The 13,300-nt window shown below is 38.4% G+C and overlaps 1 protein-coding gene across 1 annotated transcript in view; it reads right to left on the reverse strand.

The window, feature by feature from the left end:
• eys (EGF-like photoreceptor maintenance factor) overlaps window positions 1-13,300 on the reverse strand; it is a 205,464-nt gene that overhangs the window by 87,420 nt on the left and 104,744 nt on the right. Inside the window, exons 30-35 of the mRNA XM_088086235.1 lie at window positions 11,491-11,662; window positions 11,057-11,135; window positions 10,431-10,630; window positions 6,456-6,580; window positions 5,758-5,882; window positions 5,030-5,246 (exon numbers count right to left, since the gene is read on the reverse strand). Coding sequence (XP_087942361.1) covers window positions 5,030-5,246; window positions 5,758-5,882; window positions 6,456-6,580; window positions 10,431-10,630; window positions 11,057-11,135; window positions 11,491-11,662 — 918 coding nt within the window. The remainder of the gene's footprint in view (window positions 1-5,029; window positions 5,247-5,757; window positions 5,883-6,455; window positions 6,581-10,430; window positions 10,631-11,056; window positions 11,136-11,490; window positions 11,663-13,300) is intronic.

Genomic DNA, 13,300 nt, shown 5'->3' on the forward strand with positions numbered 1-13,300 from the left:
AGTGCAATTTGTTGCAGAAAAGTCAAACCGGAGAGCCTGTTAAAATGAAAAGCATTCCTCGATGCACCTGTCTCATGCTCTGTCTGTTCTTATCTGGGAAAAAAAAATCATTACACTAGAGAAATCAGCAAAGCCCCTTTAAAGTTGTTGCCATGATTAATCGGGCAGCTGCGAGTGAGACCTTTATCAATATTTGTTACGCGTCAAGTCCTAATAGGCTAGACCCCCTTTGATCTGACAGTCGGCCCCTCAGGGCGTTTGGCAAACAAGCTAACCTAAATACCGCCATTTTCTCTGTAGAGCGATATGACCAATACCCCGAGGAAAATCCCCTGACAAAAAAAAAAAGAAGTGAGAATTATTAGGAGCAGACCTACTGTGATCTGTGAATTAATGAGGATAAATGCACGCAGCAACAATGCTGTGCTGTCTTCTGCTTCACTCCTGACAATGGGGTTTGCCAATGCTGATGATGGAAAATTACCCCTCAGAGACAAAGCTATTCATTAATTTTAAAGCCTTGTTTAGTCTGATGTAGTCTTTGATGCAGTCTGAGGCTGCTGCCAGGAGGCAGTATCATACCTCATTAGCAGTTAGCTTCAGCCTCTCCTTCAAAGGTCTCCTGTTTTTACCGCTACCTTACATTCTCACACCAGATTTTTCATCCACATGTGGGCTGAATCTAAATTGTAAATGTGTACAATTTAAACTGTATCCTTTTTTAAAACCTTTTAATATCTTTTTTTGCACAGTACCAGTCTGCACAGCTTTTACAATAACAGGGGGAAAAGAGAACTGAGATAAAGCTGACCAAGGAGTTTGTCACTCATTCTGTTCAAAAGCTTTTCTACTTTCAGTAGGATAGAAAAAAAATTGTCTCAGTGGGAAGATAAATCTTTCAGATCAGATTTAATTAGGGACAGTCTTAATACATGTCCATAAAAGAGGTGAGAAAATTGATATGAGTCATATCTAATGCAACTTAGAGAGGTGGAGCGCAGTGTCGCAGCACAAATGGCATGCAGATGTCAGACAGGTTAAAGCACAAGCTAGAAAAATATATTTTGGAGAAACACGAACTTAAGATCAATTAATATGAGGGTAGACTTTGGGCGCCGGGATTTAATTGATATAGACTTAATGTCCCATTTATTTAAAAAAAGGCAGGACGTAAGCCCTGTTTCATCCCTGATTTATTGGGTAAGGTAATAGACTGACTGATTGAACTTGTCACAGAATAGAGATAAAATACTGCTGAGGACCATTCTTAGACCCGTGCAATTTCAGTGCCCCGAGGGAAGGCAAAAGGTCACTCTGTACTGTACCTAAAAAACTGGAAGAAAATGTCTTATATATTCAAGATATGTCATGTAGGAAGATTTAGCAGAATATTATTACACCGCTGACATACACAGAGGAATAAAATCCTAAATATAATAGGACTTTTTTCATATCTATTGTCTTATAACATCTTTGTTGTCTGGTTTTAAAAATAACTGATGAAATTACTCCGACGCACCGCACTGACAGTTACTGTACCGGAGCACACAGGCCATAAACTGCAGCTGAAAAGACAAATTTAGACATCTTGAGGAGCCTTTTTCTCATGAATATTCAAGCCATGTGGACGTCATCATGAAACACCGGCAAAGTTGTGTCACTGACTTAATCAAAATGCTTATAGGCACTGCTCACTTGATCATAAACAAACATGCTTACACGAATTAGCGCAGAACAAATGCATGCATGTTCAGCTCAAGGTCAACAGGGTGAAGTGCCCCGAGACAGGCGCTGCGTGTTTGAAACGACCCTTCAGCTAACCTCTTACTCATCAAGTTGATTTTCGAGGAGCTTAGGTAATTTCATTTCTGCTACACGTGGCGGCAACAGATAACAGCTCCACCTGCACTGTGGTGATCACTCCAAGGAAAGTCAACCAAATCGTGGCTTAGCTGCGGTAAGCCTTCCTCCACCAGCAGTGTCCTCTCTAGATTCCATCAGCTCTCATTTTGTAGAGCTAAAATACTGTGAAGCTCAGCGTTGAATGTACAGTGCAAGAAAAAAACAACAGAAGACAATCATCTCAATCCGTGTAGAAAGGTTTCTTTCTTTGTAGCTACTAGTTTTGCAGAGCTGAGTTTATTTTCTACATCAACATTAAGGGAAAAGGTACATGCTCTTTAGTTGTTAACATCCTCTACTGTCAGTGTACCATATTAACTAGCCCCTCTATGTTTAAATTTCCATTGACTTGATATTTCAAAGGTTGTGGAGCAGTCCTAGGTTTAAAGGAGCACTGTCTGAGTCTATTTCAAGCAGCACCAAGGGCACTGCATGCGTTTAGATGGTGACCTAGTTAGATAAACTCATGAGTTTCTGGGTCCTCTTCCTTTAAAACTTATTTACTTTGATTATGCACTAGTATGTAAAAGAGTAAAGAGACGTGTCGGTGTGTAGATGCTCGGGTTTGTTTATCTTTGCTTTGTGTGTTCATTTAACCCTCTCGATGCAATACGGGCTTGATGGGGGCTGGATCAGGTGCAGTGGGCGAGGACTCCATTATGTTTGGCCCACAGTGATTTTCGGAGTGTCTCACTGAATTGGTTCAAGCTCGTCTGTGTTCAATAGGTCTGTTTTACAGCTCTGTGAACAGTTTCAAAGGTAGACAGACCTCATCTGTCAAGGAGTAACAATGTGCCCAGTGCTCCGGATTCCTCCTCTCACATAGATGACTGAATCCAATACCTATAATGTATTACATATTGTGTTCTGTGTCTTCGTTTGAGTGTTAAAGGATATGGTGCCAAATCATAATTGGACTGACCACTCTTTCAAATGATCGTCCTCAAACAGAAATAGAAAATGCACTTTAGTGTGCAATACAGAACTTGATTTTAAACAGATTTTTTTTTCTTCCACCACAGCTGCACAAACTGCGACAATCTCTCAATCAAACCTAATATATCATCGCCCGCTATGCTCCCAAGGCTCTAAAATCACATTTGGAGTACCAGCTCAGTGGGAGTCTCCTCTCATTCGAAACTGGCAAACCTTGTGCAGTAAAAATGTTTGGTGGGAAGGACGAGAGAAGGATAGCTTTGCAATTTGTCACAAAAAAAGGAAAAAAAAAATCCTGGACCACCTTCAGTACACACTGATGGTGTAATGGATTATCAGCTTAAATAATTAAGTGTCACTTTCTTGACACAAAATGTAAATGGAAGTAATAGCGTAGTAATGGGAGCTTTGACTTAATTGAGAAACATTTAATTTAAGCGGATGCCATATTCAGAATGACTCCCTCTCCAAAAGCCATGAGTCTGTGCTTTTTAAAATTATATAAATATAATTTGTATACATATTGATCTGAGTTTATTCTCATGCAAGAAAGTTAACATCAAAGGTATGCTGAAGAACCCTGAACACAGACACAAGTTCATAAATGAGACGCTAATTTGAACTGAAGCCAAATTGAAACTTGTTAACTGTATGTCGCCTTTGAAGTTACACACGTCTTTCAAAATTAAGACCTAAACTAAACTGCATTTAGATCTGCTTTAAAGAGGGCATAAGGATTTAAAGAGGGCATAAGGATACTGCAGCATTGTGTATATAACCAATGATGGAGGAATTATTCAGATCGTTTTCTATGGCTGGGTGTCTGTACTCAAACCGTTAAGGCATTGACCCAAATAACCCAGTGCCAAGCAGTATCTAAACTTTTCCAGTCAAACAGTAACTACAATTGATCATTTTTGTACTCAGATCTAGAAAAAATGACTTTTTGTATGGTTTTGCTTGCAGCCAATCACTGCAAGTGTTCTTCGATTTAATGTGACAACTACTGAGTGTGGCCCATTACTGCAGCAGCTACAAACCAAACAGTCTGTGGTGTGGTGAAGTCAAGTGTGGCGGACTTGACATAGTTGGTTATTCAGCATGCTGAGATGCCATCAAAATGTTCGAAAGTATTGCAATACTACACGCCTGTGGTGTCTAGAAGCATTTAAGCAACCGAAAGCTTCCATTCACATCATGAGTATGCAGTGAAGTAGACACCAAAGTTACTGCTTTGTGGTTAAATGCCTCCATGAACCAGTCAAATTGCAGTTACAATTTTCACTCGTTTGTCCAGACTCATATGCAGCCATGACAGTTGACAATGCTTTAAATTTGTTGGCCATGGCCACGGCTGTTACTGGCACGGAGGCATGAAAAATAGGTTTCAAATGAAGTTCTCTATTGGTATCGGTATCAATTTAAGGGTACTAGAATTGTCATTTTTAAAACGACACCCATTTACTTAAGTAAAAGTAGCAATACAACCGTGCAAAAATACTTTGTTTCAAGTAAAATTCCTGCATTCAAAATCCCAATTATGTAAAATTACAGGGGCGCAATCAGCAAAATATAGAGTAGTAGTATCCAATATAAACATCATATCATCAGATTGTCAGTGCTGATGTAAAATGTGTAAGGAGCCTTTTAAATAAGTGTGAAGCAGTTTTCAGTGCCAATTAGTTAGTTTAGTCCAGTGGTTCCCGACCTCAGGGGTCAGACACCCTCGAAAAGGTCACAACAGAAATCAGAGGGGTCATGAGATGATTGATAGCTAAGGAAAGATGAAAATTCAAAGTTTTTTTCAGACACACTTTTAAAGTTTTGCTCTTTGTGTGAAATATTGGATAATTTTTTCCCCTTTATACCTTGAGGTTTTTTTTTATGAAACCATGTGAGGGGAAATGTCACTAAAATGTAAAATTGCTAAATATTAATTTCTCATATCTAAAATGTGACGGAGTAGACACAGCTCTTTTCTAAGAAGTCACTAGCCAAAAACTTTGTTAACTGCTGTTTTTTTCATCAGCAGTGCATTGTATTTTATAAGATTATAAAGTGTTTTTATGTAAAATCAGAATCTGAAAAGTAACAAGTAATTATAGCTATCAGATAAATGTAGTGCAGTACAACTATAAAGCTACATAAAATGGAAATACCAGACTGCATGCATGCACAGTGTGCTGCGTACCTGTGGACTGCTCAGCTGTTATCGGTGCCGGGCTGAGTGTTGGCGTTGGCACCCTGGGTGTGGAGCCGCGAGTTGTGTTCTTGACTACAGTCGCCAAGGGAACAGCATCCGTAACAGGAGGAAGGCAGCTGACCTTGTTGATGCCATCTACACAGGAAAATGCTGGCGGACATGGATTCAACAGGCAATCATCATAGTTGTGCTTGCAGTTCCTCCCCTGTGTATGAAAAATAAACAGCCTTCAGATGTGTCCTGTAACTCTGTGCCACGATGCTAAATGGGATATAATGTTTACAGCTTGAATAATTAAGTTTGCATTAAGTAGGGAACATGACATTATGTAACAAAAACAAGGCTGTTTTTAAACTTAAAAACCATGTGATGCAAGGTAGTGTCTGATAAGTGACTTTTAAATGTATTTATCATTTTAATATGCAATAACAACATTAAAAATATGTGTATTTTTCCTGAGCAAGTTTTTGGGGCGTAAATCTAAAATGTAGCAGCAGTAGTACAAAAATGTTGCAAGTCGTTGCTTATCTGTACAGGAAAGGCATCTGATACAATGGGAATAAATAAATAATGTTTCGACTGTAAACAACAAAGAAAAATGTAACAGCACACTTTAAACAGCTGAGTAAATTAGTGGACTCAAAAGGGTAAAGGTTAATATTAAAATGAGAATAGAAAAAAGTCGAGGAGATTGGGAATAAGGTGGGGAGCCTCACCACAAATCCAGGACGACAGAAACAGGTGTAGCCATAGCCCGGATCATTCTGGATGCATATCCCCTGGTTGCAGGGCTGTGGAAGGCACTCATTAATGTCATCCTCACAGTGAAGGCCTGTCCAACCTGCCAGGAACAAAAGCCCACAGAGTGCCGTGGTGAGCCCAGGCTCTCCCACTTCCACCCTCTGAAGTGAATATCAATCAGATTCTCCTACATTGATTTGCTTCTTTTTGGGTTCACACACATACAAAGACAAGAAAAGGCTTTCACTAAAGACTAAGATGCCACATACATTTTAATGAGGCCGGCCCGTATCGTCTTTTTATCACTGTCTTTTTTAGTACTGTATGACTACAAATTCCTCCCCGGAGGAAAGCAGATGACTTTTGGATGGCTTTGAGGTACAGAGGCTATGTAGGCAATATGATAACCTTTAGTGACAATTTATGTGGCCTTTTCCAATCCAATATAAGCAGTCTATAAGCATCAGCATGGTTTACATATGGAAAACTGTACTCGTAACACATCTGGGGCACCATGAAGCGTTTCTATTCACTTAAAAAAAAGTGTCTTAGCAATCGCGTTCATGAGCCACAGAGGTTTTCCTGTAGTGGGTCTTATAAAAGAAAGAAAACAGCATTGTTTGTCTTGTTTAAAAGTAAATTGAGAGACTCACAGGATGTCTGAGTGACTCACCTGACCTGCAGTGGCAGACGTAGCTATTAATAAGATCTTCGCAAATGGCACCGTTGTGGCAGGGAGCTGAGCAACATTCGTTAACATCCACTTCACAGAAATCCCCCATGAAACCTGGTGGACAGCTAAGAAAACATATCATACTTTCAAACTGTGAGGCTGTCTCGCATTGCTGTCACTTCCTTCTTGCGGGTCTGACACACTGCATCTGTAAGAACTGCACGTTTTCATTATTTATCAAAACAGCTTTTTCTAGGCAGTTGCTTCTTATTTCAGGGTATATTATGTAAAATAGCATTTTTGGGAGGGTATCTTGAGAGACACAACAGTGATTCAAACTGATGATTCTCAAATTTAATATAAATGTATAGCATGCAGGATTTGGCGCTTGGTTGCAACCTTTTTTAAAAAGCCCATACCTCACCTGAGCACTGTGGGGGTACACAGCCATAAACATCCAGAGCACAGAAAATAAGAACATAAGAAAATACAGGCAGAGCAGAGAGTCTGCGGAAAAATACACCCACATACTTCTAGTGGGTTTTAAGCAAGCAGCAACGTCTGAGGCTGAAAAATAAAGCCGATGCAGACGTGCTAAAAACTGCAGTTCCTCAAACAGCCAATTGAGGCTGGCTCTAAAACAGAGTAAATCCCCACAGGCCTTCATGTTAAAATGTCCAACTTAACATATGAAGTATACACATGTTACAGCCTGGAACAAAGAAACAGTTCTAGTCTCTAAAGCTAATTTTAACATTAATGACAACTGCAGGGGTGTCATTTTTTTTGTGTCCTCGGCTTCCAGAAAGATCGTCTCCTCGCTCCTCCACAGCTCACACTTCTCACCTAATTATGGTCACTTTTGGCACTGATAAACAAAGGAAATGGCCGAACTCATGGTTTCAAATTGGCAGTTCATAAACCAATGGCTGATGGCACTTTAGCTATGTCCATTATTTACACAGTTCATTGTCATAAGTGATGATTGACACAGAGTCAATTTCTGTGACAAAACTGGGACCAGCATTGTTAAGTGGCCGAACAACTTAAAAAAAAAACCAACCTCACTATTGAAAACTTAGAGACCTTATAGTAGGGGAAGATAAAACACAATGGATTGATTCAGCAGTGCATAAAATCCACAGGTAAACAAAGTGAGTATATTTAGGTGTGGTAATGGTTTTCTGTTGTGGAGTTGGTGATTTGCGGAGGATAAGCTACACCTTGAGCAAAGAGAGGTGCCGCTCGATGCTGCAGATGTCAGCCCCGCTGGCGTTAAGTTTGTAGAAGAGCAGTCATTTTCCAGATGGACAATGAGCCTGATCATGCATCAAAGCTACCTGAGGCCATAGGAGGACCAAGGTCTGCTGACTTGCATGGATTTCCAATTCACAATCACCGGACCATAAACTCACTGAACATCTTTGGGAATATCTGACATCAGAAAAAGGGATACAAGCTCAACAGTGGGAAGGACCATTTCTGATTTACCAAAAACTTTAGGTTTTCAGAATTCAGTAAGAAACTTTTACTAGACTCATGAGGCTAAAAACCCTTTTGGAGATTTTGACTTCTGTTGTGAACTGAGATCTGTGAGGCCCAGTTGATTTAATCATGTAGCACTACAACATCAGAACTGGGCTGAAGTGTTTCATGCATAACCTCTTGGCTGACCACCAGAGAGGATGGAGTGGGTTTTGAGGCCATTTGCTGAACTGGTGCAAAAATTGAATGTGTACTACTTCAAACATAACATGCAGATAAAACAACACTGTTATCATGTATTGTAGATGTGGTCTGGCTAAGAAACAGCTGCATGACTGATTTTACATTTTAGGCCATTAATCGGTGTAGGAGCCTGACCAAACTCTATCCAGTCAAGTGGGAAAAAATATTCCGATGTACAAAAAAATCCTCAAAAAAAACAATCTTAGAATGTGATTTTAGAGTCATAGTTATTTACCTTTCTCCAAAAAAATCACAGTGCAACATCTAAATGTGTATTAATATTTTCTGGTGGTGTGAAACACTTTTTTCATACATCAGCATCAAATCCTCAATTATCTGCAGATAACAAATCAATAATAAAGAGGAAAAGATTATTGAGTCTAAATAAGGCCAATGTTAACCAGTTAATAATGCACTTATACCACAATATATTTCATTGATGTCCAAATTCAGAAAAAGAATCCTCTGTACTGCAAAATGCACACGATGCACAATCATCATGTTGCAGATCAGCAGGACACTAAAGGACATGTTTGTCCTTAGTGTGCACATTTATCTGTAAATGCACAACATTCGCTGTATTGCCTCCCTGTAATATATATAAACAAATTAGCCTACAACAAAGTAAACATCATAAAAAATGCTGTGCTGAGGCAGTAGGCAGTCCACTGCATCAATATATAACACTGTAAAGTGCACCAACCTATTTGGGAGTCGTGGCAGTCCAGGATACATTAAATCATGACTCTGAGCATACAGCAGCACATCAGCACAAGGTTAGACAATGTAATTAACTGTAAGGCATCTAGGGAGCAGCTGTGTCAAATCTGCACGCATTTACCACATACACCTTGTATTCAGATACACTTCATCACTCAAGGGAGAGCATGTCAGCAATTAAAAAGTAATGATTCACTTGGAACCAGCCTGGAGATCTGCTACTGCATCCTGTATGAATGCAGAGTACACTCACAGGAATGGTGCATTCTTGTGAGTCAAGATGTATTTTTAGTTAGAGATACTAATTCCCATTCATTGACACCAATTTTAACAGAAAATGTTGCAAATTCAGAAGTATTTTTTTTTAAATGTTACCAGTTCACCTGACATGCCCCCCCCCAACGTTTATTTTTGTATTACTCACTCCGGGTTAGGCTGAATTTCTCGCATGCCTCCACAGTAAACAAAGAATCTAAACCCTGAGAAAATTATTGATGAATTGAAGTCATAAACTATACTACAACACCCATTTACAAACTTACACACAACTCGTGCAGAAAAATCCAAGTCTTATTTATCCAGCCATATGCTCAGTACTTCCCAAACACACTACCTTTTTAGACAGGGAACTGAACTAAAAGTGAAACTTATTTCTATTTTCTTCAAAGCCAGACTTGATTGACAAACCAGTAATTTAACCTGCTGAACACGAGAGGTGCTGCATCAAATCGTAATTTGTGTTATAGTGTGACTTTGGTGGATCCAAACCAACTCTACTTAAAAATACCAAAATTGCACAACAACACAAACAAACTAACTAATAATCCCCAATCATTTCAATTAATCTCTGTTTTTGGATTCTTTGCTTGCAAGAAAAACATTGTTTTTTTTCCTGAATTCAACGCAACACAGGTGAGTAATTGATATACAAATGGACATTTGTGGGTTAAAGTATTCCTTAAATTACACCTGTCAGGCCTTGTGGTAACACACAGCACATACAGTATGGAGGCACATTTACCACTTTGTGTCGATTTACAATTTGTACTCAATTTTTGAAAAATAATAAGTCAGTTAGCCAAATGTGGTAATGACTGCAGCTCCCGTTAGAGCAGATAAATACATTGTTTAATCCATTCCTTGCAATTTTGCTGTTGTATTTGCAATGTTTAAAATAAAAGAAAACGTATGGCTCTTAATACAGCCCCTTGGTAACCACCCTAGCATGCATAGAAATCCAGTGTTTGTCAGGTTTGTTGTGCCTTGTTATGGTTGCTTAGCTATGATTGGACAATCACAGTTCAGTGGAGAGGTTTTTCTAATGGTCAATTAGAAAATCAAATTGTGGCTTTGTTTGGTTTTAAGTGAGTCATGACAGTTCAAATATCTATCTATCTGTTTGTCTAGGCTGCACTCAGCAGGGCATGTTGTTCCAATCAACTCCTCTTACCACGACTCCCTCCCGGGACAATCATTTGTATCAATTTAGGAACACAATAAAAGACCTGAAACTTTGTAAAAACTCACCTGCATGTAAAGTTTGATCCCTCACCGTCAAGGCAGGTGGCTCCGTTGAAACACAGTGAGACATTAAAAGCAGCTTCTTTGCAGACATCTATATCTATCTCACAAGTTTTCCCGGTGTAACCGTCCTGGCAGAAGCATGCATATTTATCAATGAGATCCACACATAAGCCTCCATTGAAACAGGGGCCAGATGCACAGTCCTGAAAATTAAAAGACAAATACGCTTAACAAGACTGCTAAATATTTTGAAATAAAATACATGCACCTAAAATGCATTATGTTTTGTTTTAACAAATGGCTTTTTTTTCACAATGAACTGTTGGTAGTTAAAAAGCAGATGATCAGATTAAACAATGAACCAAATGCTCACAGAAACCTTAAAAGCAACTCAATGTTTTATCTCTAGAGTCCAGCACAAGCTGTGGTTTAAATCAATTAGGCATTAGACTAAGCAATTTCTTTAATCAGGTATTTGTACAATGCTTACATGATCCTGGTAGTTCAATTGACTTATCTTATGGAAAAATCAATAGAGTTAGTGATACCGAAGGCCACACAAAGATTACAAAATTCTCCTGACATTCCTCTTGAACACACAGCAGGTTTATTAAGTAAACACAACTCACGTCGATGTTTGTTTCACATCTGCTGCCCATCCATCCAGATTCACAAAGACAGGAGTATGAATTTACTCCATCTTTACAGCTGAGAAGGCCACAACAGACGGGGTTTAGTAATGATTCATCAGCATCATACTACTGTGTGAAATCAACCAAAAATCATTTATATATGCAGTTTTTTTCTTTTTGCTATGTAGTTCATGCAGAATCCTTGGAGAAATTCTTTTGAACGATTGAGTATTTCCCCTTCAATGGAATTAATGACTGTAATTTAGAGACCACGGAAACAACCTTTAAGTGCATCACATTAGCTCCTTCCAACATGTGACATATGTCTCCACTCGCTATGTTGGCAAGGAGTGTAATTAAAACTAATTCCATGCAATTTTGGCACTGATTTCGCAGTCTTTCTGTTTTAAATGACGCTGAAAAATGTGTACCTCCCATGAAGACAAGGCGCTGACATGCATTCATCAGTGTTGGTCTCACAGTGGAGCCCAATGAAGCCATCAGGACACAAGCAGTGGTATCGATTAGGAGCGTCAATACATTTCCCTCGATTTCGGCATGGGTTCGAAACACATTCGTCGATATTATCTTCACACCTTGCCCCTGGAAAATAAAGCATATTTTAGTAAGACATTATTCAATAACTTAATAAGAGAAAGATCTTTTCAGTACTTTTCAAATTGTTTAGAAAACCATCATATCATTACTGTGCATGTCTTTGTAAATTAAATAAAACCTAGACATTTAAAGGCTGACTTTTAATAATTCTGCAACAACACTGCGAGTGTGTTGTGGATCTCTGGAGACACCACTGCACATGCTCCAGGACATAGTCCCATTTTTACACTGTTTTGTTAGTTAGACAAAAAGTGAAGAATAAACAACACTGACTATGTTTACTGCAATGAGGGAATATGCTGACAAAATGCATCAGTATGTGTTTTTCATATGTTTTTAATAGTTTCTGGATGCAGTGGAGGTCTGAGGCAGAGATAATGTACTGGATTTCAGGCTGTGGCTACAAAGACTTGTCAGGATGAATTCATTGCTTCTTATTTCTTTTCATGGGATTTGTTGATCATAATAATAAAAAAAAGAAAAAACATCTCTTTTATCCTTCAGCAGTAACCATACAGTTACATATGGCGTTGTCAAGCTATGTAATAATTATCTGCAAAACTGTGTATCCCATTGATGATGTAAACTGCTTTGTCAGCATTATTCATTATTTTCAATAGATCTTGAGGTTGTGTCTCACCTACAGGCCACACTACTTCTTTTTTCTGACATCAGTGTATTTTTTTTTAGATTGTATTCTAAATGAACCTTCACCATGACAAATTTTGACTCTAAAGCAGAGAAAATCATACTGTGGTTGCAGTGTCTTCAAGAAATATGGATATTTGAAGCTGCTCAAGGACAGATTTTTCTTGCAAAAAGAAAAGTCACAAAACTTGGCTGCACTATAAAAACATCTCATCCATTCAAACTGAGATCCCATTTGTCCTGTTGGAATGAAATCATTTTGTCAGTTCTGCACATTTCTCAACAGAGAATGATGAATCAAAACCTAAAGAACCATAATAGCAAATGTTTTAGCCCGATAACTACACATGTACAGCACTGTCTATGCTATCACGAGCCAGACCTCACACTGAATAATTATACAAAATGGAAATAAACAACATAAAAACTATATGGTATGAAAATCAGCTTAAAATTGATCCATCACAGTCAACAACTCATCACCTTTATTTCATTATTGTTGTGGTATTTTAGTTGCAAGCAAAGATCACTTGCAAACAATTAGCATTAAAGAATAATCTTATTTCAGAAAAGTGTTGTCTTTCAAAAAGTATTGCATTTCTAAGTAATATTAATATACAAAATAGTAAATCAACTACAGGAAGGAAATAAAAACAAAGGGTGACTTGTAAAAATGCTAATTTTGTTCACTGTGTAATTCCTTAAAGGGTAACTTCAGTATTTTTTTTTATCCTGGACCCTAGTTTCCCATGTTTTTGTGTCTATGTGAGTAATGGAGACCACATTTTTTTAAAATTGGTCCTGTATTGAGGGAGAAGGCTGCAGCCAGCAGCTGTGAAACAGGCTACAATGTAGTAATCTTTGGGTCATTTGTGCATATTCAATTTAAGTGGACTAAAAGTGCTGTTTTACTGACAACATTATGGAAGGTATCCCTACAGACAGAGACTCTTTTGTTATGGAATAAGTTCTTTC

Source organism: Plectropomus leopardus, chromosome 13 (assembly GCF_026936395.1).
Source record: "Plectropomus leopardus strain MGB_pleo_1.0 chromosome 13, ASM2693639v1, whole genome shotgun sequence".
NCBI classification, from domain to species: domain Eukaryota; kingdom Metazoa; phylum Chordata; class Actinopteri; order Perciformes; family Serranidae; genus Plectropomus; species Plectropomus leopardus.